This window comes from Ciconia boyciana, chromosome 5, assembly GCF_034638445.1.
Source record: "Ciconia boyciana chromosome 5, ASM3463844v1, whole genome shotgun sequence".
Classification (NCBI taxonomy): Eukaryota; Metazoa; Chordata; class Aves; order Ciconiiformes; family Ciconiidae; genus Ciconia; species Ciconia boyciana.
The window spans coordinates 59,568,364-59,591,345 of record NC_132938.1 but is presented as its reverse complement, the minus strand read 5'-3'; the positions used below and the strand labels follow the sequence as shown (position 1 = coordinate 59,591,345).

The window sequence follows — 22,982 nt, the reverse complement described above, 5'->3', positions numbered from 1 at the left end:
TGCCACTTGGGTTCAGGAGATGCAATTTCATAGCCTTCAGCTATTTTGCTAACATAGAAAATAGCTGCAACAAGTGGAAGCAACAAGTGCAGCACACAGCGACTGTACAGTAGCCAACTCTACTTCAGACTCTGGCCCGTTTCAGGTAGACTTCTGTCATGCCTGCATACTTCAGTGACCGTAAGTAGCAGAAAATGCAACTGGTACACTCTCAAAGAAGAATCTCAAGGAAGAGCAGCAAAGGTCTAAGAACGAGTCCCTGGCAAAGGAAGAAGAGTTGTTACCACTTAGCTTCAGCCTGACCATCAGATGGAGAGGCAGGTCTGAGAAAGTCTCTATGCCTGTTCACTCAGCTCCTGCTCAGATTTTGGCTAACACGCAGCCCATCCCAAGGCCTGATGTATGCTGGGAGCAGTGCTGTTAGGTCAAAGCGAGAGCAATGCATTGGCAGGACACAATGGGCAGGAAGGGCTAAAGGTCATTACGCAGCTGTTATCACCTGCAGCTCGCTCTCCTGCAGCCATCATCTTTGCATTTCGATTGTCAGGCATTTTTTTCAGAATCCACTAACCTATGGAAACGGTACAGATCCAACTTCCTCAGCTTACCCAAAGAGCTTTTGAAGCAGATCCAGCAGCAGCCGGACTGCTGAGCCTTCTGTGCTTCCCAGTGTGACACAGGGATGCCCGCACCATGCAGGAGGAGGAAGGATGAGCACTCTCACCCTCAGCGAGGTAACTGCTTTGCTCACAGGTGCACAAGTTACAAATCAGAGAACTTGGGAGTCAGAACCCTCATGAATTAAGTGATGAATTAGTGAATTCACATGTTAGACTAGTCTGTACAAAGGGGATTGAACTCGTTTGACATGTTCATTTGTTTTCTTTCCTAATGAGCTCATTAAATACAGTTTAATTTACAGAGTACATTGTCCTGTAAATTTGAGATATTCAAAAGGACTGTGACACTCTCCTCCCCTCAACCTGGTGCTCAAGGATGGGAAGAGAGTGAGGATTTTGTCAGGTTTGTAAATCCACATTTGTCTGTAGGACCCAAGACAGCCTGGTTAACTTGTTGTGTTGTGTGTCCTTCACACTTGATTCAAATAATGCTGACAGCTAACGTGACTAATGTCACAGGATGAAGCCAGACTCAATACATACATCTAATCACCCAAAAAGGACAGGACTTTTCTTACTACATATTTATTAGATTTCTGCCTAGCGTAGCTCTGTGTACATCAAGTAATGAATTCCTGTCCTCTCCCAAAGGAGGGTATTTAATAGCTCAGACCATTTCACTATCAGGAATTCACGTGTAAGATACTCAAAGTTTCCATTTCAGCCTTATCCTCGACTATACACATAGTTCTTTTCTTTTTTCTGTGCTTGCACCTCTCATGCTTGTTAGATTTATGAACCCCTGTAGTCACTGCTTAGGTAAGTTATGCATATTTAATTCTTAAATTTTTCCTCATAAATTAATCTCTACAGCTTCTACCCACTTACATGGCTTTTGAGTTCCCTTCAATGATCAATATCTTTATGGTAATAGGAACACTGAAGCCTAATATAATATTTCAGGCACCGTCATACCAGCGCTCTTATTTTCTTGTCCCCTGAAACAATTCCTCCCACACATGCAACACAAAATTACACTGGTCTTTCCTACCACCCTAGCATATTCACATGGTTTCCTCATCATTAAAACCTTTTTTCAGGAGTGCCAAAATTCAGTGGGTTTCCTCCCAGGGAGACAGAGAGGAGCACGACAAAGGTATTATATTTGCTCTTTTCCTTTTGTCTAGCAATTTTTTGTCTAGCACTCAGATAGTGCCTAGTAAAATGGAATATCAAGCGACTTCAAGTTTACTTTATTACAACAAAAATTACAAAATAAGTACTATGTCGATCCCCCTAAAGTCTGTCACTTTCATGTTGCTCTTCAGATGCCTTTCAGATTCTCTCTCAACACCTATGCCATTGGATTTCACTGAGACACAAGAGGAATTTATAGTTATTCATCTCTTTTTATCAAATGGCTCTATTTTTTCAGCACTGGTGAGACAGCAAGGCGTGGAAAAAAATACACCAGCCACTTCAGAACTTCATCTTGTATTCTGCATGTGTGAAACATAAGGTACACGTAAGCACGGTCTCTCTATTCAGTAGCAACAGCTGCAGGGTGATGTTAGCACTGTATTAAGACACAGCAGGCACTGCCATACTGCCACTGCTCTTCCCCATCTCCGGAACACGGATGCTGGACCTCTGCAGGAGCATTAAGGATTTCAGTCCAGAGGGAGAAACCAGGGTGAGCATGAAGGGGGCCGTGAAGGAGGACAACACCAAATCAAGCCGGCAAACATCATGACCATGCCTGCAAAAGTGATTTATGATAAGGAGAGAGGCCTTGCATAATCACTGCACCCATTGATACAACACTAACATAAACTACCATTGGGATGGCAAGCTTGAAAACTCCTTCCTTTACAAACAGCAGGCTAAAGAGAGATAAGACTGGGTACTGCACTTGCAGCTGAAAAACAGCAAAATCCAACCCCACCAAACCACTAAATTCATGTCCATTTTAACAGCCATCCTATTACAGCCAGCACCTGTCCTGATACTCGCAGAGGTGAACTCCCTTACAGTGTGCTACACCAACGCTAGAGCTTAAGCAGAAACTTTGTTTTCCAGTGACTCTCAACAAATACTCAATAAATTCTAGTTTCTTTTTCTAAAGGAACCAGACATTGATTGTCCTTGCTCAAGAAGCAGGACCCTTTGTGGCCATTTCCCCAGAGGACAATGATCTCTGCATGGTTTATTACCTTATTGTACTGATGGGTGAAGAAAAATGAGACTAAGAGCAGTCTGCTTCTGGTAAATATTTAACTACTAGAATCATGCCAACATACTTCTCAGCTTGATTCTCCTTAACTATACTTCAGCATCATGCTTTCATCTTCCCCTGTGGTCTGAAGCTGATAGAGCATCATATTTAGCAACGTAAGTGTACTCCCCCTCTAGGATGTGAACAGATCCTACTAATAGATTACAACAGTGTTTAATCTGAGGTGAACTTCAGTCACTCTGCTTACCTGTTCAGATAAGAAATCATCTGAATGTTTGTTCTACATTTGTTGCTTTATGAGCTTCAGCTTCACAAATTAGAAAAACTTGCTCTTTTCTCAACTATTAGCAGAGGGGAAGGACAATTCTTATTCCTTAAAATTATCTGGAGGAGACAGAGGAGTGGCATTTCACAGCTATGGATCAACTGTTCTCCAGATGGGTATAGACCGGGGCGGGGAAGCGCAGGCATGGAAAAAGTAATCGGCCAATTCCAGGCCCCAAGGTCAGTAGCAAGCAAGGAGCAGCCCCAATTTATTGCACCCCCCTGAGGATGCCAAATGAGTCCTGGCCACTGTCTGTTCCAGACAGAGAGTGAGTGCCCACAGCTCCACACAGCAAAGATTACAACACCTGAGCATCTCCTTCCCTGGGGAGTTTGAAGGAGGGAGTGGCTGGAGTTACAACTATCATTTCTCACTCTTCTTTGCCTCTTTCCTTCTGTCTTGAGCCTGTTAAAATTATACTTACAGTAGCCAGTGTGTTTACATCTCCCTAAGAAAAAGAGTCAACTGAATCCTTGAAAGCTCTGCTCCTCCTGTCAACATTCAAAACTGAAAGGGGATCACCAGAGCAGCTCACAGAAAAGAACAGGCTCTACCCAAGAAGGCTGAGAGCTGGAGTCACAGGGTCCCAATCTGTAAATCTATTTGCTAAGAAAATCATGGACATTCATATTGATTAAAATGCTACAAACATATCAAATCCAACGGGCCAATGTGAAGTGCAGTTCTGGACACATCTGTGGGTCCAAGCAACATTGCAATTTCTTTTTATGTCTTTTAGGTGCCACTGCAAAGACAAGACAAAGCAACTTTCATTCATATCTCTGATTTGCAGCAAAATGCTCTAGTTAGACCGTTTTAAGCAGAAGAAATGTTTTTTTAATGATAATTTAGAACATCACCTATTTCTGTAACTCCAGCTCAACTGCCACCAGCACCATTAGAAGAATAATGTCAGGACTGCACTCCCAAATATACCTTTGGATCCATAGCAAGCAGATCTCATTATTACACCAGCTGTTTCATCTCTGTATTCCACTAAGAACACAGAACTCGCTCTGCAGGCATTTTATTAGCATGAGTTAAATTTACTTCAGCATTAGTAGCAACAAAGCAGACGATTATGTTGCATTTGGCAGTGGGCGAGAAAAAACAGCTTCCAGCTTGGCCTCTGTCCTTTCTACGAAGGAGAGATCAGCATCCCATGCTGCTGGTGCAAAAAGATGTGCTATGGCTAATGCTGAAGACCATGCTGGCAGGCAGGCTGGCACAGGGCCGGCATGCCAGTGTGTTGAGAGTCATCAGCTCCCAGCTCCTGACTCCCACAGAGCTCTACACTGAACAGCAACAGAGTCACTGCCTCTCTTAGAGGCAAGATATCACCAATTAACAGGCTGGCAGCATCTTGCTTCTTTGAGAGACAGCACCTCTGGCTTCCACTGAGTACCTATCAGCATGCTTAACCTCTGCTTTAGCAAAGAAAAAGACAATTTGACATGTTATTCTTGACAAGTGGCTTACCTTGATTCACAGCATCACTGGATAGATGATTAGCGTCCAGCTGACTCAACACTTGATTTAGCTCTTGTCTCACTATAATTAAGATTTTAAAGATGGAGTTATATATTTTTAAAATGTTTTCAGATTAGCTCTGCTAAGGCATTGTCAACATTAGAAGGAGCTTATTGATATAGGTATAATCAGGAAACAGGTCGACAAAGACACAGGAGATACATATAGAGAAATATATAAATATGGGAGTCCTTTAGCTACTACTACTAGCTCTGAAGTGTCTAATTAAAAAAAAAAAAATCCACTCAACTTTTCTTCTGCATTAATTATCAAAGCTAATCAGCCACTATATAGAAAATGATCATTCAACAGCAAAACCTAGTGGCAATTACACAGCTAGATATTAGGTTCAGACTTCCGTGTATGTCTATCAGAGCATCACTCCTCATACTCTTTCATATTCCTTATAATTTTAAATATCCTACCCCAAATTAAATGTGTAAGTATATTAATACGATAGCATGCTATTCGAAGTATTTTGAGTTTAGAACTTTCAAAGTAAACAGAAAACAGATGACTAGTAAATGCTGTAAATTAAACTCAAAAACTGTGGTTACAATATTATGTGTCCTGTTTATGGGAATTTCAAAGTGTCCACAAAAAAGATTATGCCACTTCCATGGAGAAAGAGATTTGTAGTATAGTTATACCAACAAACCTCTCCATACAGAAGCATCTCATGTATGCAAAACAGGTAAATAATTACACTGATTCTTTTTCCTTCAAAGATCTTATACACGGATTAACACCAGTTCCTTGGATTTCACCAACTCTAGGACTTTGGCTAGAAAATCCCTGCTGGTTATAGGTTTCAAAAGGCAGAATTCCTACTGCAGATGGAGCTATACCAGCAAAAGTAGTCCTTTGACTGGTACATCTTTCTTAATTTGAGCAGAGTTTTTAAATTCCACTAGCAAAACAATGTCTGCTCAAGCAGACTTTGTGTTAAATCATGCTAGTACAGATTAACTGACTCTTTTCCTTATGTAGGAGAGGCTGAACACTAAAGCTGAAAGTATTTTTAGCTTTTTGAATGAGATAAAATAATACTTTGATAGAAAATACCTGAAACATTATCAAGGCAATAATCAGACCTCCTTTGTTTGGAAAGTCAGTTTGATACTGAAACTCATTCACTTCTGAAACAACATCCTTCACATTCAGTCAAGTCAATCTTTAACTTAGGTCAATACTGCTGACCTAGTTAAAAAAATAAATTCAAAAAGTCCAATCCCAGACAGCAAAACATATCCATCAGCTACTCACAGACATCCACACGCTCCAAATCCTTGTGCTATTTTTTTCAGATCTTCTGTAATTGCTTGTCTACAGGATAAGAATCTCAGTTTTCATAAAAGAATGTATTATTCTCTTGCCTATGAAAGAGCTTGAAAAAAAACCCCCAACTATTCAAATCCATCTTAAAGGCTCAAATCCCAATGGAAGGCAAGTACACAGAACAATAATATTTGTATAGAAAATAAGTGCCTAATGTTTCTGAGAAGTTAGGACATTAAGAAAAATACATACACGAAATATTCAAGGACTGCTTGCTGTCAAGTGACTGAATGTGGACACAGAGGACATTGCTAGAAATAGAGAGGGGAAAAAGTCTTCTGTACCCTATAACCTACTTTGGTTAAGGAAATTTGTTGTTTTGTGTTACCTTGTGAATTTGACAGACAAAAAGCTGCATCCTGAAGCAAGAGCCTGAAACAAGCTCTGGCACCACCGCTCTCTTCCCAACCCAGTGAGAAGATGTGCTAGATGCACACCGCACAATACAGAAGGGCTTTCTGGTTCAGGTGCACCAACACACTGAGCAGCTACACACTGCTTCCAAGATCCCAGCTAGTCTCTCCATATGGACAGTGTTTTCTGGATATAGCAGCCCACTCAGAACGAGCCACAGTGAAAAGCATAATCATGCCCACAGAGCCCAATCTGCATCCAAGACCATCTGCAATATGAAATGCAGATATCCAGGACTATCAACTCACCATCCTCCTTACCGAAATGAAGAAAATGGGATCAGCCATGCTTTCAGACTGTCTATTGCTTTGTTGTGAAGAAGAAAGACGGTGGGAGTTGAGCTGAGGTCCCCACAAATACACAGTAAAATGACTCTTGTAAATCTTTCTCACACTATAAAACTTGCATCTTCTTGAGAAAACTGCAGTTCGGAGAAGCTGCAGTAGCTTATAACAAACACCTTTAGGACTCAGTAAGAGTGTTCCTGGAGTGCAAAATAGTGTCTGAATTTTTTCAGTGATGGTTTATTAAAAGTCTAGCAAATGAGAAAAAATACCTGATTAACAACAAGTGAGCAATAGAGACTCATAACCATGTTTGCAACGTGTCATCCTGAAAGAAAGTACAAGGGAAAATACAGTTGCCATCTCTTTGACACCACCATATTTTGCTGCAATATGCTTTTTCAGTGTGCCAGTTCCAAGAGCAGGGATTTGATAAGGATTAATAAATGTACTGAAAAACCTCTTTCCTCACTTGTTTTGTGGCTACACAGAGTATAAAGAGACTGAGTCTCTGTAGGTTGTTTCCCCCATATCTTTATTTTCTTTCACTCTCAGAATAAGATGATTGAAGTTCAGTTAAAAACCTACCAACTGTCATATTTACCTGTTGCAGCTGAAGTCTCTGAAGCAACATGCAAACTACTCAAATTTAAACAGAGCCATTAACTAACACTATCAAACAGTAACTTAAACGAAAAGGGATAGCCTGAATAGTTCTGCACTGACAAGGGGATATAAATACCACATAGTGCATCGTACACCAGGCAGAGCATGCTACAATGAACCGGTAACGATGTAGACAAACTGCCGACTAAATATTGACAGTGTGGGCTAAACACAAGAGTCCATCAATTCTGTGCTTTCACCATTGCCTTTGCATAAATGCTGTTCTTCAACATGTCTCTCCCTCTGAATATGTGCTGTTGGGGTTCAACCGCATTTTCCTGAACTCAGACATTGGATTTTTCTGCTTTCATCAGTGGGGGGGACAGGGACAGAGCATGAAAGCAGGGAACAAAACAAAACAAGTTCCTCCAACTACAGGTTCCCCCTGAAGTGGATCCCCCGAGAACAATGAAAACCACATCACGACCCAATACGGGCTGAGAGAGCAGCACTGCAGCAGCACAACCCTCACTGCTCTGCAGGGCTTCAGGCTGCACCGTACCATGACCTCTTGAGTTGAAAGAGCAGTGAGGTGCCTGGAGCAGGAGCTAGGGACAGACCAAGGGCCAACTGCATTGGGCTCGGCTACGTGTGGTGTCAGCAACACTAAGAGAGATAAATGCTTTTTTTTTTTTTTTTTTCATTTTCAATGACACACACCAGTGACATTCTAACAGCAGCAAGGGAGCTCCTCTGACCAGCAACCACCTGATTTAAACATAATGTCTGACCTGCCACCCCAGTTCTGAGTTTGGCTACAAATTAAATAAAAAAGCAGCAGAGAAGATAGTTCCCCTGTCAGCTCCAGGCCTAAGAACAGCTGCTGGTTGACTATTTTTTATGATGGCTGCTCCCAGAACTTTGTACTGCTTGTGCATATGGAACATTTCAAATTTGTGTCATGGAAAAACATTTTTCTCTTGCACACTTGCAGATAAGATTAGTCTGTGCCATAGGAGCATGCACTGATCTGTGAACCAGCAAATTGCTGCTGGCTTCTTCTAGTGGATCTCACTGGTCCGACTGCTCCCATGAGGTGCTGTGTATTTTTCTTAAAGCTCAAGTCCTTGAATCATGGCATTACACAACAGGCTGACCCACCATTGCAGAGCCTCATCTAAAATCTAGAAACTGTTAGGAACACCACAAAGGCCAACAGCAGTATCTAAGGGCTTGAATTCTAAATGTTATACGACATTCAAAATTATTGAATATTCATATGAACAGCATATGAATAAACAACATCAGCATTTTTGTTTAAGCCCGTTAATAACATTTGATAGCATCTACCTTATATAACTTTATGCAGTTACTTCTTGCATTAGTTATGAATATTCATAACATGCACAAAAGCCTCTGTAATATGTCAAGAAAACTATTAACTACTGATAGTTAATGCCATGTAAGACAAGATGTGCTATAATTGTTAGCGGTAGAGTGCACAGTCATAAGATCTTAATTCCCAACAACCCAAAACTATATTTATATTCGAATGCCAATGAGATTACAGCTTTCATCAGCTGGCTCAGGGGACTCCCCAAAGACAGTTACATCCCTGTTCAAGAGAAAAGTAACACGGCCATTGCAGAAGGAAAGGTAACCAACTCACAAGGAAACAAGCTACAGCACGTGCAGCATTATGAAATGCTGAAGAATGGCAACATTATGATGGTTTGCCCAGATTAAAGTCTTATCAGGGTCCGATCTATAGCAAAATATACTCACTTTACACTTCCACTGCCATGAACAGCTTGGGGTCAGTACTCCAAGGAGCATGCATGGTTTAACAGCTGTAGCTCAGTTTTAGGGCCTGGGCTATTTGATGTCTCTTTAAATTACTCCAGCTCCGTCACATTTACAGTGTGCTTACAGTCACAGGGCACTGCAAGACCAAGCCTGAAACTTGAACCTTCAAACCGCAATCTTCTAAGCACACCTGATCTTATTATACCAGAAAGGCTACAAACACTGAGTACACACCTTTGGCTTCTGACTAAAGCACACAGACGTAAATATGAACTATAGTTTCATAACCTATAGCACGCCAAACTTTATGGCTTCAGATAAATAATATTTAAAATTACTACAATAAAAAATACTGGAGAATGCTCTCACAACCAACAGATTAAAATGAGCAAAAAGTGGTAGAAAATTCAGTGCAGAAATTTCAGTCCCTGCACATTAAATTGGGACTAGCTTTAGCTCTGCAAAAAATAGCGTTACCTGCCTTACAAGAAACTGCTTTTGACTGAAAGCCATTGCAGCTAGCTGAGAAACTGTACCAGTCAGAATTGACCACAAGATAAAAGATACTGCTGTGGTGCCAACGCCCGGGAATACATTCTGGCAGGAATCTTGTCTCAAGATTTTTATTAGACTTTTCTTTGTTTACATGAGTTGCAACTCATCCTGCAGCAGGTCATCTCCCAAGTCAACCGAGGGCAAAACCCCTAAGAACCCCTCATTCTGAACCTTTACAGTCTCCTTGTGCTGCACCTATAGCAAGGCTTACGCGTTGGGATATTACAGGCAACACACTATGGCTTCAAAAGGTGTGCCACAAACACAAGTAACATGATGCCTGAATAGTTCAAGACTCATTTAAAAGTAGCCTTTGGGAAGGCGCTAACAAGAATCCAGGGTATCACCAGCAGCATGTAAGATTAAAAGGAAACATGTAAACTAAAAGCAAAGTCCCATTTAACACAGATACAGTGTAGGGTTGAATCATGGCATTTGGTTACTGAGCACAAAAGCTCCTCACAAAAGAGCTCCAAGGACCTGATTCAGTTCTCCTGTTTAAAGATAATTCAGGGCCATCCAGCAGTCAAATCAAAACAGAGGAAGGCAGACGAGACAGCTCACACTCTCGCCTCTGGCAGCAGCAGCAAACAGATTGCTCAAGATCACTAATCGCTGTGTCTCCATTCCCTCCCTCCCCAAATTTAAGAGACTTCCTGCCTTTAGTTAAAAATATTAGGATAAGTAGTGCTCTGAAAAAACAGTATTGTTTACAGAGCCGGGGAATTAATCTCCCTCGGTTCTGTCAATTAATTAGCTCAATGTAAACTTTAAAAACTGTTGCTGTCTTTTAATAAGCTGGTGAGTTGTTAACAACTTCCTGGTAGTTTTATCTGGAATTTTAAAATCCTGAAAAGCTGGGGGGGTGGGGGGGCGGTGTGGTGGTGTGAGAGGGACGGTAAATTGAAGGTGATCCACTGAGAAGCTAAAATAAACTCCTAACCTTGCCATTTCACAGGTATGCATTCTACTTAAAAGACGTAAGATATACAAATCAGACACACAGCTCTTATGATACAGTTGTGAGAGATGACTGCCTTTAAGTTTCAATTATTTTATCTATGATAACAGCATCACGTATTTACCTGAGCCACTGATCAAGATTCTTGACTTCCAACACTCAGTTGATTTAGAATTGCTAGCCTTGGGTACAGCATTCAGGACAGCAAGATCACAACTTCAACTTCTCACTTAGTATTTATTACAGATGTATTTCTTCCACTGGTCTTATATTTTTTAATTGTTTTCATTTTACCGTTTGCAAACACTTCTTTCAGTTTCTTGCCTTGTCTAGGGTAAGGCAGACACAAACAGTATCTGCAGAAAAGGAAGCTGAACTACCTTGTGGTTATGCAGTAGGTTTGCCATCTTCTCAAACACTTTTAGGCAGTTTAATCTATCTTAATTTATTGCAATTAACTTAAAACTTGATTATTTGCTAACCCACTTATTCAACTGCATACCCCAGGCTAGCCAAAATCTCTGCCCCACTCCCAGCTGAATCATCACTTCAGCGCCCAGCCTCTACCTAGCTCAGCCTGGCCATCAGCCCAGCACTACACCAACCCTCCCTCCACCCCGTCACTGCAACCCTCAGAGGCACCCCAACTGCAAACCCGTGGTTGTGCTAGGTTTGCTCCTTGGATCAGGAACCCTGTCGTGACCGTGTTTCACATGAGGGGCTCCAGCCTAGAAGGGCTGGACAAGGAGCAGCTGGGCCACAGAGGTCCCTAGGAGTGTAGATGCTGCTGCGTCTCAGAGGCCTGGCACCTTTATACTTCTGTTTAGAACAAACACATAAAGGTGAGGATATGTTTTATAAAAAAAGTCTTTCTTCCACAGATAGCACCATGGAATATGTTCACAACTGTGCTGTCACAGGCAGAGAGAGGCTGGTTCAAAAAGCAAGTACAGAATATCAAATAATGAATAGTTTGCATGAGAAGGTACAGAGAAGGTCAGGTCAGGCCATAGAAAAAAGAAACCTCAAACAAAACCATAGGAACGTTGTTCTGCGAACAGTATGGCATAAGCGCTTCAGGTAAAAGAGGTGACTGCACCGTACATGGACAGCACTCATCTTTTCCCCATCATGGTACTCTGACCAAAGTGATGTCCTCATGATATATTAAGTCTGATTTGCCAGCAAGAAGAGCAATGTAATTTTTCCTCCACTCTGGCAAACATACAAAACATTTAAAGATGCTTTTGTGATCTCTAAACTCTAAATCAACCTTGCGGTCTCTTACCATACTCTTAAGTACCAACAGGGAGATACTGGGAAGATGAAATTGCTGCCTACTTTGCAGATAACCAAAACATTTCTTAAAATAAGACAATTTATTTCTCTCTGTCTGACTAGAATGTGAAGACTGAAGTAATTTTCATCTAAAATGACCAGACAGTAAATGTGAAGATAATTGCTTCAAAATTGTTTATCTGAACTAAAAAAAAAAAAGTAAATTATATCTTCCCTGTGTATAATGTACTCATTTTTTCTGTCCTTTTGAAGATGCACTGCCTGTGCTCATCATGCTAAATGCAGCTTTCAAAAGGTATAAATATCCCATTTTTACAGTAACCATCTTTTTTCCATTTCAGTCTGAGGGAGTACTGAATGTTTCCTCACCCGTAAGGGGAGGTTGTACTCACCAGTCGTCAGCACACCAGCGCAGAGCTATTTGCTTATCCACACACCAGCTGCTGACACCTGACACTTCCGCACAGAGTAGCAGGCCACTTACCCGGCCAGCCCCCCTTGGGCGAAGAATTAGTTTATGGACTACAAAAGTTAACATCTCTAGTAGGCAGGCAGCTGACCAACGTTCATTTTTGACTTGTATTCCCTTCTTCAGCTGTTGTGTTACAGTAAATAGAGTCATTCTAACATGAGGGATTTATTTTACTAGTGATGGACCTGACCTTCAGAGTCTAGATCCACACTTTCCCAACACTTGGGGACCAGAGACTTTGGGTCAAGCATTTCCCATAAGCCATCTATCCTCACCATGATCATGCCGCAGATTCCTCAGATGCTGTATCAGTTACAAATGGGTGTACAGCAGTACTTTTAAAGACCAAGCCACTCTCCACGTATCGCAGGAATTAAAGAGCAGCCTGCCTGGCAAACACAAAGTATATTGGGGACAGCATGTAAGAATACCTGCATTGGGTGCAATTTCAAGATGATCCAGGGACTTATTCCTCAGCTGAGGATGGAAAAAGTCACAGCAAATAACTTGCAGGCCTGAAAACCGTCCTCCTCCTAGCCTCCCTATGCAAGTTCACAGAACAAATAGCTTAATTTAATTGTTCGCTGGGCTCCTCCAGTTGGCTTGGGATACCAGAAATGACACAGTGAGCAGTCATAAGAGTGGCAGAAGTGACTTATAAAAAGCCACCTCTTCCCCACACAAACCTAACCACCAAGTTATTACTCAATATCTTGATAGCAAGACAGAGGACAAGGCAGCAACACAGAGAAGCTGTCTCTTCCTTTCATCTTTCTGGAAAAGGAGCAAAAGAGAAGAGACACCAATCCAGAGCAAGAGCTGGTGTTATGCGCCAGTGTTACAGACACTTAATTAACAACATATTAATCATATTAGTGTCATTAATCAACAACATCATATTAACAAGGTGTTGTGGTTTAGCCCCAGTCGGCAATTAAGTACCACACAGCTGCTCGTTCACCCTCCCCCCCCCCGGTGGGATGGGGGAGAGAATAGGAAGAGCAAAAGTAAGAAAACTCATGGGTGGAGATAAGAACAGTTTAATAATTGGAACAAAGATAATAACAATAAATTGTAATGAGAAGGAAAACAATAAGAGAGTGAGAGAAGAACAAAACCCAGGGAAAAAAAAACAAAACAGTGATACAACCGCTCACCACCCACCGATAGATTCCCAGCCAGTCCCCAAGCAGCAATCGCTGCCCCCTGGCCAACTCTCCCCAGTTTCTATACTGAGCATGATGTCATATGGTATGGAATAGCCCTTTGGTCAGTTTGGATCAACTATCTTGGCTGTGCCTCCTCCCAGTTTCTTGTGCGCCTGGCAGAGCATGGGAAGCTGAGAAGTCCTTGACTAGTGTAAACACCACTTAGCAACAACTAAAACATCAGCGTGTTATCAATATTATTCTCATACTAAAATCCAAAACACAGCACTATACCAGCTACTAGGAAGAAAGTTAACTCTATCCCAGCCAAACCCAGGACACAAGGCCCAGAGGTCTCTGTGAAACACCACCTCTGGGTTCCAAAGAGCTTCTTGCCTTGTCACCTGGCTGTAGGAACCCCCCCACCAATAAGCAACCCAATGAGAAATTCACCTTTGCTGCTGACTTCCAAGTATGCTGTCAGGGTGAAGATGATCCTAGAGAAAGCAAGCCTAGCTCAAGCCCAGCTATTCCATTCATTTTCCTTCAGCTCATTTCCCCTCAAGGGGAAGGGGGGAAATGAAGATTTTAATGTTTAACTAGATGTTGAGAACAGGTATACTGTTTGCTTCCTCTCCAATGCAAAAAATATGACTGTGTAAGAGGACTTCAGAAGGTGAAGTCCTCACCACAAGAAAACAAAAAAATAAAAACCAACCAAACAAAAAAACTCTCTGTATTTCCCTTTCCTTCCTCTCCCACCCCTTCAGAAAGTAGGATACTACAAGCTCTACAATAGGGTCTACATTTTTGCCCTGTAAGCTTTAAAATATTATTTTAAAACGTAATGTTTTAAATGTAAAAAGAAAATGTAAAAAGAAAAAAAACCCAACATCATCAGAAGAGACTCATATTCTTAAAACAAGTCCTATGTTTGTAAACAGCATTAAGTACTCAGCAGTCCAGTGATTTGTGGTAGATCTTCAGAGCACCTAAGACACTTGCAAAGCAATTTTCTCAGACATCCTCTAGCAGTTTAGTATTAGTCTTTTTACAGGTACACAAAAACTGAGAGTAAAGACCTTGCCCAGAGTGCTAGGAGGAACATTACCAGACTTAGATGTTCCTCACCTCATGAGCAACAAAAAAATTACTCACACTTACAGCACTGTTTGTATGACCACAGCATCCACTTCAAATGAAATCACCGCATAATTTTCTGTCATCTACTTTATTAACCATAAAGCACCCAATACAGATATCACTTTATGGTATGACTATTCCTATGCCCATTCTAAATTTAAAAATATATAAAATAAACAATGTCATTAGGGTTACTGATAGGAAGGGATGTAAATTTTTATTTTCCTTTATGATAAGCCTGTTGCATATATTTGGAGTAATGTACTTCCCAACCTTTGGGAAGCACAGCCTAGTATTACTCCTGTATTACATACGAGAAAGCTCTTTGGGAAGTTTGCTAAAATACTACACAGATTCTGCTATAGATAGTAATGTTAGACCAGCATTTCAGTTTTATGGTTTCTTTACATTTTCTGCAGTACCACATAGCCTCTACTTAGCACACAAAAGCTCCAACTTCTTTAAGCCTGTGATCTTGAAGAGCACAACTGTGCTCTTTCCAGCCTTGCAGGAGCTGGTTTTCATCTCCTTTCTTAGGAATTGCTGTATTCACACAAACACCAAAGACATGCATCTACTGACACTTACTCAGAGTAGGCAAAGAAGTATCCTAATATTCTATGCAAGGAGAGCTGATTTGATCTACACATCCCAATTTGCTGCTTTTCTGTCATCTGCCGTGTTGGAAAAAAACACCAACAATTTTGGGAAGTCACACTGTTGAGGCTGGTTATTAGAAATTTCCTAAACCTCTAAGGAAATTAGTGTTTTGCAGGTAATCATACATGAACATACAAGAGTATCTCACAGCCCACTGAGTTACTACAGAATCTGTACCGGAGAGAGAAGACGCAGAAGAGCAGTATATGAGAGTATATGTAGAAGTACAAAGGATGATGAATTTCTGTGCTATATATCACATCTCTCCCTGAAAGTGTATTTATCAGAGAAAATGTAGCCATCTCCCAGCTACCAGATGAGAAGAAACGACAGCAAATGGCTAGCAGCCATTCCCAATGCCATCCTGTTATTCTGGCATAGACACAGTCAAAAGCAAATAAATGAAATTGCTGAGACGGGCACATTACCTACAACAAGCGCCAGAGACCTAAATGGCTTTTTTTAAGGCATTTAGAAATTAGTATTTGTAAGAGTGAACAGTATTTCCATAAACAGTTAAGTTTTTGTTGACATATGCCAGTATAAGCACAAGGTTTCTGTTTAGAAAACAAGACTTGGATCAACAAGCTAACTTTTGTTGTGCAAGGCTTTCAAAGGGAAGGAAAGACAAGGGAAAACAGGCCCAGCAGCCACAAATTACTCCCAGTTCTTGGCTCCAATTAGATCTCAATTTCCAAAGGACCCGAGTAGACTGAAAATACAAAGCAGGGACTTAAACCACATTTATGTGAAATATTCAGCTGCACAAGACACTCAATGATAATTTACTTCTCCGTAGCTGCCTGGGATGTCCTGGGGTTGCTCCTTTAACGGAGTATCTTAGAAATCCCGACAGCAGAGTATGTGCAAAAGAGAAAAGGGCAAAATAAAAAACCCAAATTAAAAACACATTTGCAATTACCCTGTGGCTATTAGGACACATTTAGATCCTTGCTTATAAGACTGTATAAAACTGGAGGACAAACTGGATATGTATAATGCTGGAAGCATTATGTAATTTGGGAGTAAGAAGAATAACTATAAAAACTAACAAGAAGGACAGGAAAAAAGTTCAAGCCAGTCTGAGGAACTGAGCAGTCAAAAACTTATCATCAGCTGAAAGCATTAAAAGAAACATTTTTGACAGATATGGATGACACTGGGAACTGACAAAAAAAACCCAACCAAAAATAAACCCCTCTCTACTCTGCTTTCTGCAGATAAACAAAACCAGTAACTCTCCTACTGGCTGCAGTTTGCAACTAGGAAGAAAATTCCCCTCAGCAACACGCATATGTGATATCCTAATCAAGAAGAAAACAAATCCATAATGTTTTTTGCAGAAGCCTTTGCAATTTGATCTTACCAGCTTACACACAATCTTTCCCCTTGCCAATGTATTCCAGAGGCACAAATTTAAGAGAACTTTGCACACAAAAATGGAATGCATTCTGAATTAATGATGTTAAATAAACTCACATTTTCAAAAAAATTAAAGTTTTCCCATTTTAGTTCCCTCACTTGTTCAAAGCAGGAGAAGCGTCACCACTCCAGCATCTTCATACAGGACAGAAACAGTTTTAACTAGAACGGGATTGCGCGACTGCAAAGAAACCTGGTTTTAAGCTAAGAGAAACTGCATAACCCAGGCTTCATTTTCCACAGTTGCCGCCCATCCGAAGTGATGTAGGCACACTGGTACAGATCTCTATAGTATGGACTAAACTGGGAATCTCACGTATACAAATGGCCATAAAAGCAACATAATTTTAGATCAGTTGGATTCAGCACTCCAGAGAAACTAACTAGGATCATCCAAAAAGAAAATATTAAATCCAGTCCCTTCAATATTTCCTGGCTTAGAAGGTTTATGAATATACAAAAACTCCCAGCAATTTTAAGCTTTGATTCTGCGTTAACATATCTGTTCTCCACTGCGATATGGTGAGGGGAGCTTTTTCTGCTGGAGAGCAGTGCAAGCAGGGCACTAAGAGCTGCGGGAGTTAAAACATGCAAGTGAAGAGGAAGCAAAGGAGCTGGCAACCTTTAGGTTTCACCACATGCAAAATAACTGCAGCATTACAAATGTGGGACTCTAGCAAAATGAACTGCACCCTTTAGAGAACAAAATTCTGTGTAATAAGAAAGCCTGTCCAAAGAACGCCATATAACATGCTCTGCCTAAGCACTAGCCACTTTAAAAAAAAAAAAGTACAAAAAACCCACACATAACAAAAAACCTCAACTTTACAAAATAAAGAGGAATTTGTATAAGCATCCGCTCTGAAGACAAAGCAGCTAATCACAGCCATCAGAAGAATTGTGGATTTTGTCTAAAAGCGGAGCTGAGAAGCTAACAACTAAGGATACAGCTCTTGAGGACAGCAATCCCTGCTTTTACAGAAAAACTACAGCAAATTAGCCACTGCAATAATGGTTCGTTTGTCCCCACAGCAGTATATTTATTAGTCGAAAACACAGCACACAAATACACCGTGTACTTACACACCTGCCCATCAACACAGTAACACTTGAATACCTCGCAGTATGTGATGACTAACTACACGTACCACAACCCACAACCCTGCGTGGCCACTGAAGTATCACCTCCAGCTTTACAAATGGAAACCTACGGTCAATGCCACAAAAGGTATTTGGGCAAACTGATTCCCCTCACCAAACACAGCACGAAACAAGCTGGAGAACGTGGCCCACGATGGCACCAGACCACACCAAGCACAAAAGCAACAAGTGACCAAGCCCTGCTTTCCTCAGCCCCGCACAAGCACTCCAACCTTTCCTTCCAGAGCTAGAGGCAAAATGTTCGTTCACTAAAATGGCAGGCAGCAGAGCTAGCAACACACAACAGCAACGATAACAAAAAAAAAAAGCTAAAAAAAAAAATACTGCTGAAAAAAAAAAAATCAAATAACCACAACAGTGTTTGCACTGGACAAGATGTACATAATCTGACGTTCTGCATTACATCGAAATCTAAAGAGCTAAACAACTGCAATAACAATTGGGATATTTTTTATTTTCACTAGCTTGAAATTACAGCTACAGGCCATTCATTTAATGTTCACGAGAACAAATATTTTAACTGCCTGAACTGTTCTGCACACACATAGTCAAAAAATTGAAAGGTACCCAAAGATGAAAACAGGAAGGGGGAAATCAGTAAACATGCTTCATTAGCTGTCATGCTAGCAACTCTGTAGAAAAACTAGAACTATGGATTGCATACATAAAAAGCATTTTATATTAATTTATTTTTTAAAAATCCACTTAAGAAATAAACAAAATCTTGCATTAAACACTTTTCCCAATTAGAATTTTCCTCAACATTACAACATCCCTCTCCTTAACCTATTTGGTGCAAGAATTTAATTCCTGAGTCTCGTCACTGTCATGTTCCATCCCACGAAGTAACAGGGCCGATGGTTTTTCTGCTCTTTCTTATAATGGCAGCACTGCCAAAGCACCAGCTTTTCCTCCACCTCCTCTCCTTTTTGGTGTCTCTTCTGGAAGCTTTATCAGCTTTCAGTCTCATTTTAGAGCCTTAGAAAAGCATGAAGTTTGTCTGCAAAGCAGTACCCTGGAGAAGTCAGAGGTGACAAACTGAATACGTAATATCAGTGTGTGCTGAATGACAGTGTAAATGCTCTCAGTGAGATGCAAGATGTTTTTAGCACTCCGCGTTTGAACCTTAGAAGTTTAAGAAGGCTAAGTCAATATTTATCTTAAATTCCCATCTTAAACGTCCTCATATATACACGTGACAAAGCAAAGGGCCATTCACGTTAACAGAGGTGGGGCAAATTAATACCGTGGAATCTTGTAAAAGGGTTTTTGAATAGTTTATGCAAAAATTCTTAGCAAAAAGTACCGAGTTCATTCTGCACAACTCCTCAACTCCAACTGTCACCGCAGGTTGCCAGACCCCAGTTGTGGAAGCTGCTCAGCAGCGAGCCCCAGAGGCCCTGTCCTGCCTTCTGTGGCTGTCACCACACAGCCCAGTGACTTCCTCGCTATGGATGGGCCCCGGATGCAGGGACGAGGGTTTGTTGTGTTCCACCTCAGCAACGTTTGCAAGCATATATAGCATCTCTACTATTAAAAACAATAATCGAGGATGAAATTGTCTCCTCTCCCAGCAGGCAGTCGCTCAGGACTCTACAACCGCGTTGTCCTAGGTCCCAGCAGATCTTTATTTTTAAAGTCATTGTGCCTTTGTGTTTTCCTTCATCCTTCCTAGTCAAAGGATCACTGAGACTCCTCAAAGCCAAGAGAAGCTCGGAGGCAGACGGACTTCATTATTTTTACATGTACAAGGCACTTCCTCAAGAGCCCGTAAGGAGAACTTTTTTTTGCGCTCCTGTTTTATTTCTCGCACTTTACCACAGCAGCCTGTGACCCACCTATTACTCTCCAACGAGCTCGGAGTCGGAAAAGCAACACAACGCCTGAAGAATAACTCACCAAGCTGTGAGGACGGAGGCGCACAGAGGGCCCCGGCCCCCGCAGCCCGTGCCGCCGGGCGGCTCCGCTGGCCGTTACAGCTGTCCCCCAACCGCCGCCCGCGGCCGTTACAGCGGCTCCTCCCCGCCCCCGCCGACGGCCGCCCCGCGCGTGAGTCACCGCGCCTCTCGCCAGGCAGCGACGCCCCGGGGGCCCGGCCCGCAGCCTCCTCCCTCCCCAGGCCCCGGGGAAGCGAGGCAGCAGCGGGACGGCCCCGCGACGGATCCCCGGAGCCCCTCCGGCTCCGGCCCGGCCGGGGTAACGCCGCGTCGGTGCTGAACTTCCCCCGAGTTTTGTCCCGCCGCCGTGCCGAGCCCCGCCACGCCTCAGGGCGGCCGGGCCGCGTCGCCGCCGGGGGGAAGGCAGGCGAGGCGCCAGCAGCCGCGAGGGGGAGTTCCGCCTCCTCCCGACGCCGTCCCGCGGTGAACCTCGCCCGCTCCCCCGCTCCCCGTCTTACCTGAGGCGCTGAGGGCGGCGGGCAGCCATCCCGCCTGCCCCGCAGCACGGGGGGCTGCCGCTTGCCCGGCGGCCAGCCGCTCCGCACCGCCCGCCCCAGTCCCGCCAGCATCGTCCTGGACCTCCTCCTCCTCCTCCGGCGGGGACCGGGCCGCCTCCGGGCGCGCTCCGCCGCGGCTCAGCTCGGGGCGGGCGGCGCTGGCTGCCACGCCGGGCGTGGGCGAGCCCAAGCGGAGGGCGTCTCCTCGGGGTGGTTTTGTGTGTTTTTCCTCTTCTACTTCCCGCCAGCCGCCGAGGAGGGGCCGGGCCGGGCTGGGCAGCTCCCTCCGTCCCGCTTGACGGGGCGATCCCCGGGCAGGCGGGGGCGGCAGCGGATGCGCGGGTGTCCGGCCGGCCGCCCGCTCGCTCAGTGCCGGGCCAGGCGCAGCCCGGCTGGCAGCCGTTATCGCGGCAGCAACGGTGAGCGGCAGGCGAGGAGGCGGCTCCGCCTGGCCCTCGCCCTGGCTCAGCTGGGCGCAACCCACCACCCTTTGCATGCAGGTGCTGTCCGCCCTCTTCTGCATCTTCTTCTTGCAATTGAAAACGGATGTCAGTAGCTATATTTATAAATAAGATTAAGGTAATCATAAATTTCTGTCTTACCTGAACACCTGCCTTTCTGTAGCTGAGTATTGCCCATTTTTGAGGAACAGGACTATTGCTGCCCACCGTGTTTCAGTGGAATAAACACATTCTGGTACCACAGAAATGAACAGCAAAGCACAAAAGGAAAACACTCTCGTTGGAGTTCCGTTATGTTACAAGAAAGTTCTGTTTATAGCAGTAGAGCCATCAGCAAGGCTTAACTCTTTTCTAGTCAGTCATTTGTTTCAGATCACCTTGTCCCACAGAATCTCCATGCCCACAAACGCAAGTTTTAGTGTTCAGTGTTTTGCGTTCAGCTTCATTACCACTGAAGCGCATCAGACCCATGGCATTACATCAGGGAAACACACAGGAAAGTGTGGAAAATTCCTCTGCTTTCTCTGCCCTTTATGAAGTTCCTCCAAAGCAATGCTGCACAAAACAAAACCAACGTTACCTGATGAGGACAAAAGGATCTCAGAAACTGGGCTGTTGCAGATCTGAAAGAGTGTCACTATCATGGAAAAACTCCACAACTGATTGCATGTTTGATGGCTCCGGGGGAGGGAAGGGAAACCTTACGCAGCCAAGATCACAGGGCCATTCATTCCCGTTTCAGGGTCACTGCAATCTATTAAAGTGAGTATGGTCCCAGGGAACAGCAGAAGAAGTTGCACTGTTAACAGGCAGTGACTCTCAAAGGCGATAACTTGTGATACAATCACAGATAATATTTATCATAGCAAAAATTCCCCAAATTTTATTGGAGTAGTTTTCCTTTAGCCAAAGTGAGAGTTAATTTCTGGACTTATGCTCCTTGTTAAGTAAATTATATTAATATCCACAGACTTGCCAAAGGTGAAATAAAGGATTAAAGAGTTAAGTATATTAATTCAAGATATAATATTTATGGTTTCATCAAGCAGAGGTAACTACGTCATGGTAACTGGCTTTTTTAAATACTCCTACCACATAGTGATGGTTTTATCAAAATTATCTTCTTTGGGAAGGAAAAAAAATGAGTGTCAGGACTAGAGAAGAGATCATTTAGTTTTGGTCATTGTTCAGTGCTACACTTATTTTCTGAACTTTGTTTTAAAAGGTCAACAAGGAGCAAAGAAGCACTGCCACTCACAGCAACTTGTGGATGTTAGTTTCTGCAGGGGACTGGGAATCAAGACTCATGTTTTTATCCACAGGCCAGGAGAAACAAGAGAACATTTTACTAGTTGGGCCTTGCATCACTGCCAAGTTTAAAAAGATGACTTTGACTCTTTGAAAAACCTACCCTACATTTACCTTTCACACCTTTCCGATTGCCTCATGAGGCAACTCTTGCTTTGTTGGATAAGCAACATGTTTTGTGTCTTACAGTGGAAATTGTAAGTACTCACTGTAACTTAGGTTTTTTCAAATCATACCTCAAAATGTATCTGTAACATACTTCTAAACAAACATCGTACATAATCAACACTTGACAAAGAAAAGTCTATATAAAACTGTGATTGTATTTATCTGTTCATACCCATTGAATACAATAAATATAAAAAAATCCCGTGAAACATCACTATGGTCACAGATAGCATTAAAATAGCCATAAAATAGAATGAATGGCAAAGTTTCTTGAGTGCAACCACTAAAACAAGGTCTGGAGCTCAAGGCTGTTCAGGGGGGACAGATTTTAGGATGACTTGCTAGTTCCCAAACTTTTGCCCCCCCCTTTTTTTTTCCTCCCATGTGCTTACAATGCAGTTAGTAATAAGGAGTTAGATTATGTCAACTTGAAACTAGCTTTGAATGAGCTTTCTTCTTCTGTGAGATGCACATTAATCTCTTCCCTTCTGGTACCCATGTGCTCTGCCAATAGGAAATAGCACTTCAAGGAGAGTGATTTATGCATGCGCAGCATCAGGGTTCATGTCTTTGTATTACACATATGTGACTGGCCTCAGTTCCAGTAAGAAAATGGTTAGGAAAACAAGCA

The 22,982-nt window shown here is 42.6% G+C and overlaps 1 protein-coding gene and 1 long non-coding RNA gene across 3 annotated transcripts in view; both read right to left on the bottom strand.

Moving 5' to 3' along the window:
* LOC140652380 (uncharacterized) overlaps positions 1–19,992 on the bottom strand; it is a 38,747-nt gene extending 18,755 nt beyond the window's left edge. The window contains exons 1-3 of one of the 2 annotated variants that reach the window (XR_012042754.1): positions 19,880–19,992; positions 4,661–4,732; positions 1,989–2,379 (exon numbers count right to left, since the gene is read on the bottom strand). This is a non-coding gene — a long non-coding RNA (uncharacterized lncRNA). Of the gene's footprint in view, positions 1–1,988; positions 2,380–4,660; positions 4,733–19,879 lie in introns of those variants that run through there. The other variant, XR_012042755.1, reaches the window with a different exon arrangement.
* MCUB (mitochondrial calcium uniporter dominant negative subunit beta) overlaps positions 1–20,798 on the bottom strand; it is a 58,688-nt gene extending 37,890 nt beyond the window's left edge. Inside the window, exon 1 of the mRNA XM_072863070.1 lies at positions 20,376–20,798. Within this exon, the coding sequence (XP_072719171.1) occupies positions 20,376–20,486 (111 nt within the window). The 5' untranslated portion in view covers positions 20,487–20,798. The remainder of the gene's footprint in view (positions 1–20,375) is intronic.
* Between the last annotated feature and the right edge of the window lie 2,184 nt (positions 20,799–22,982).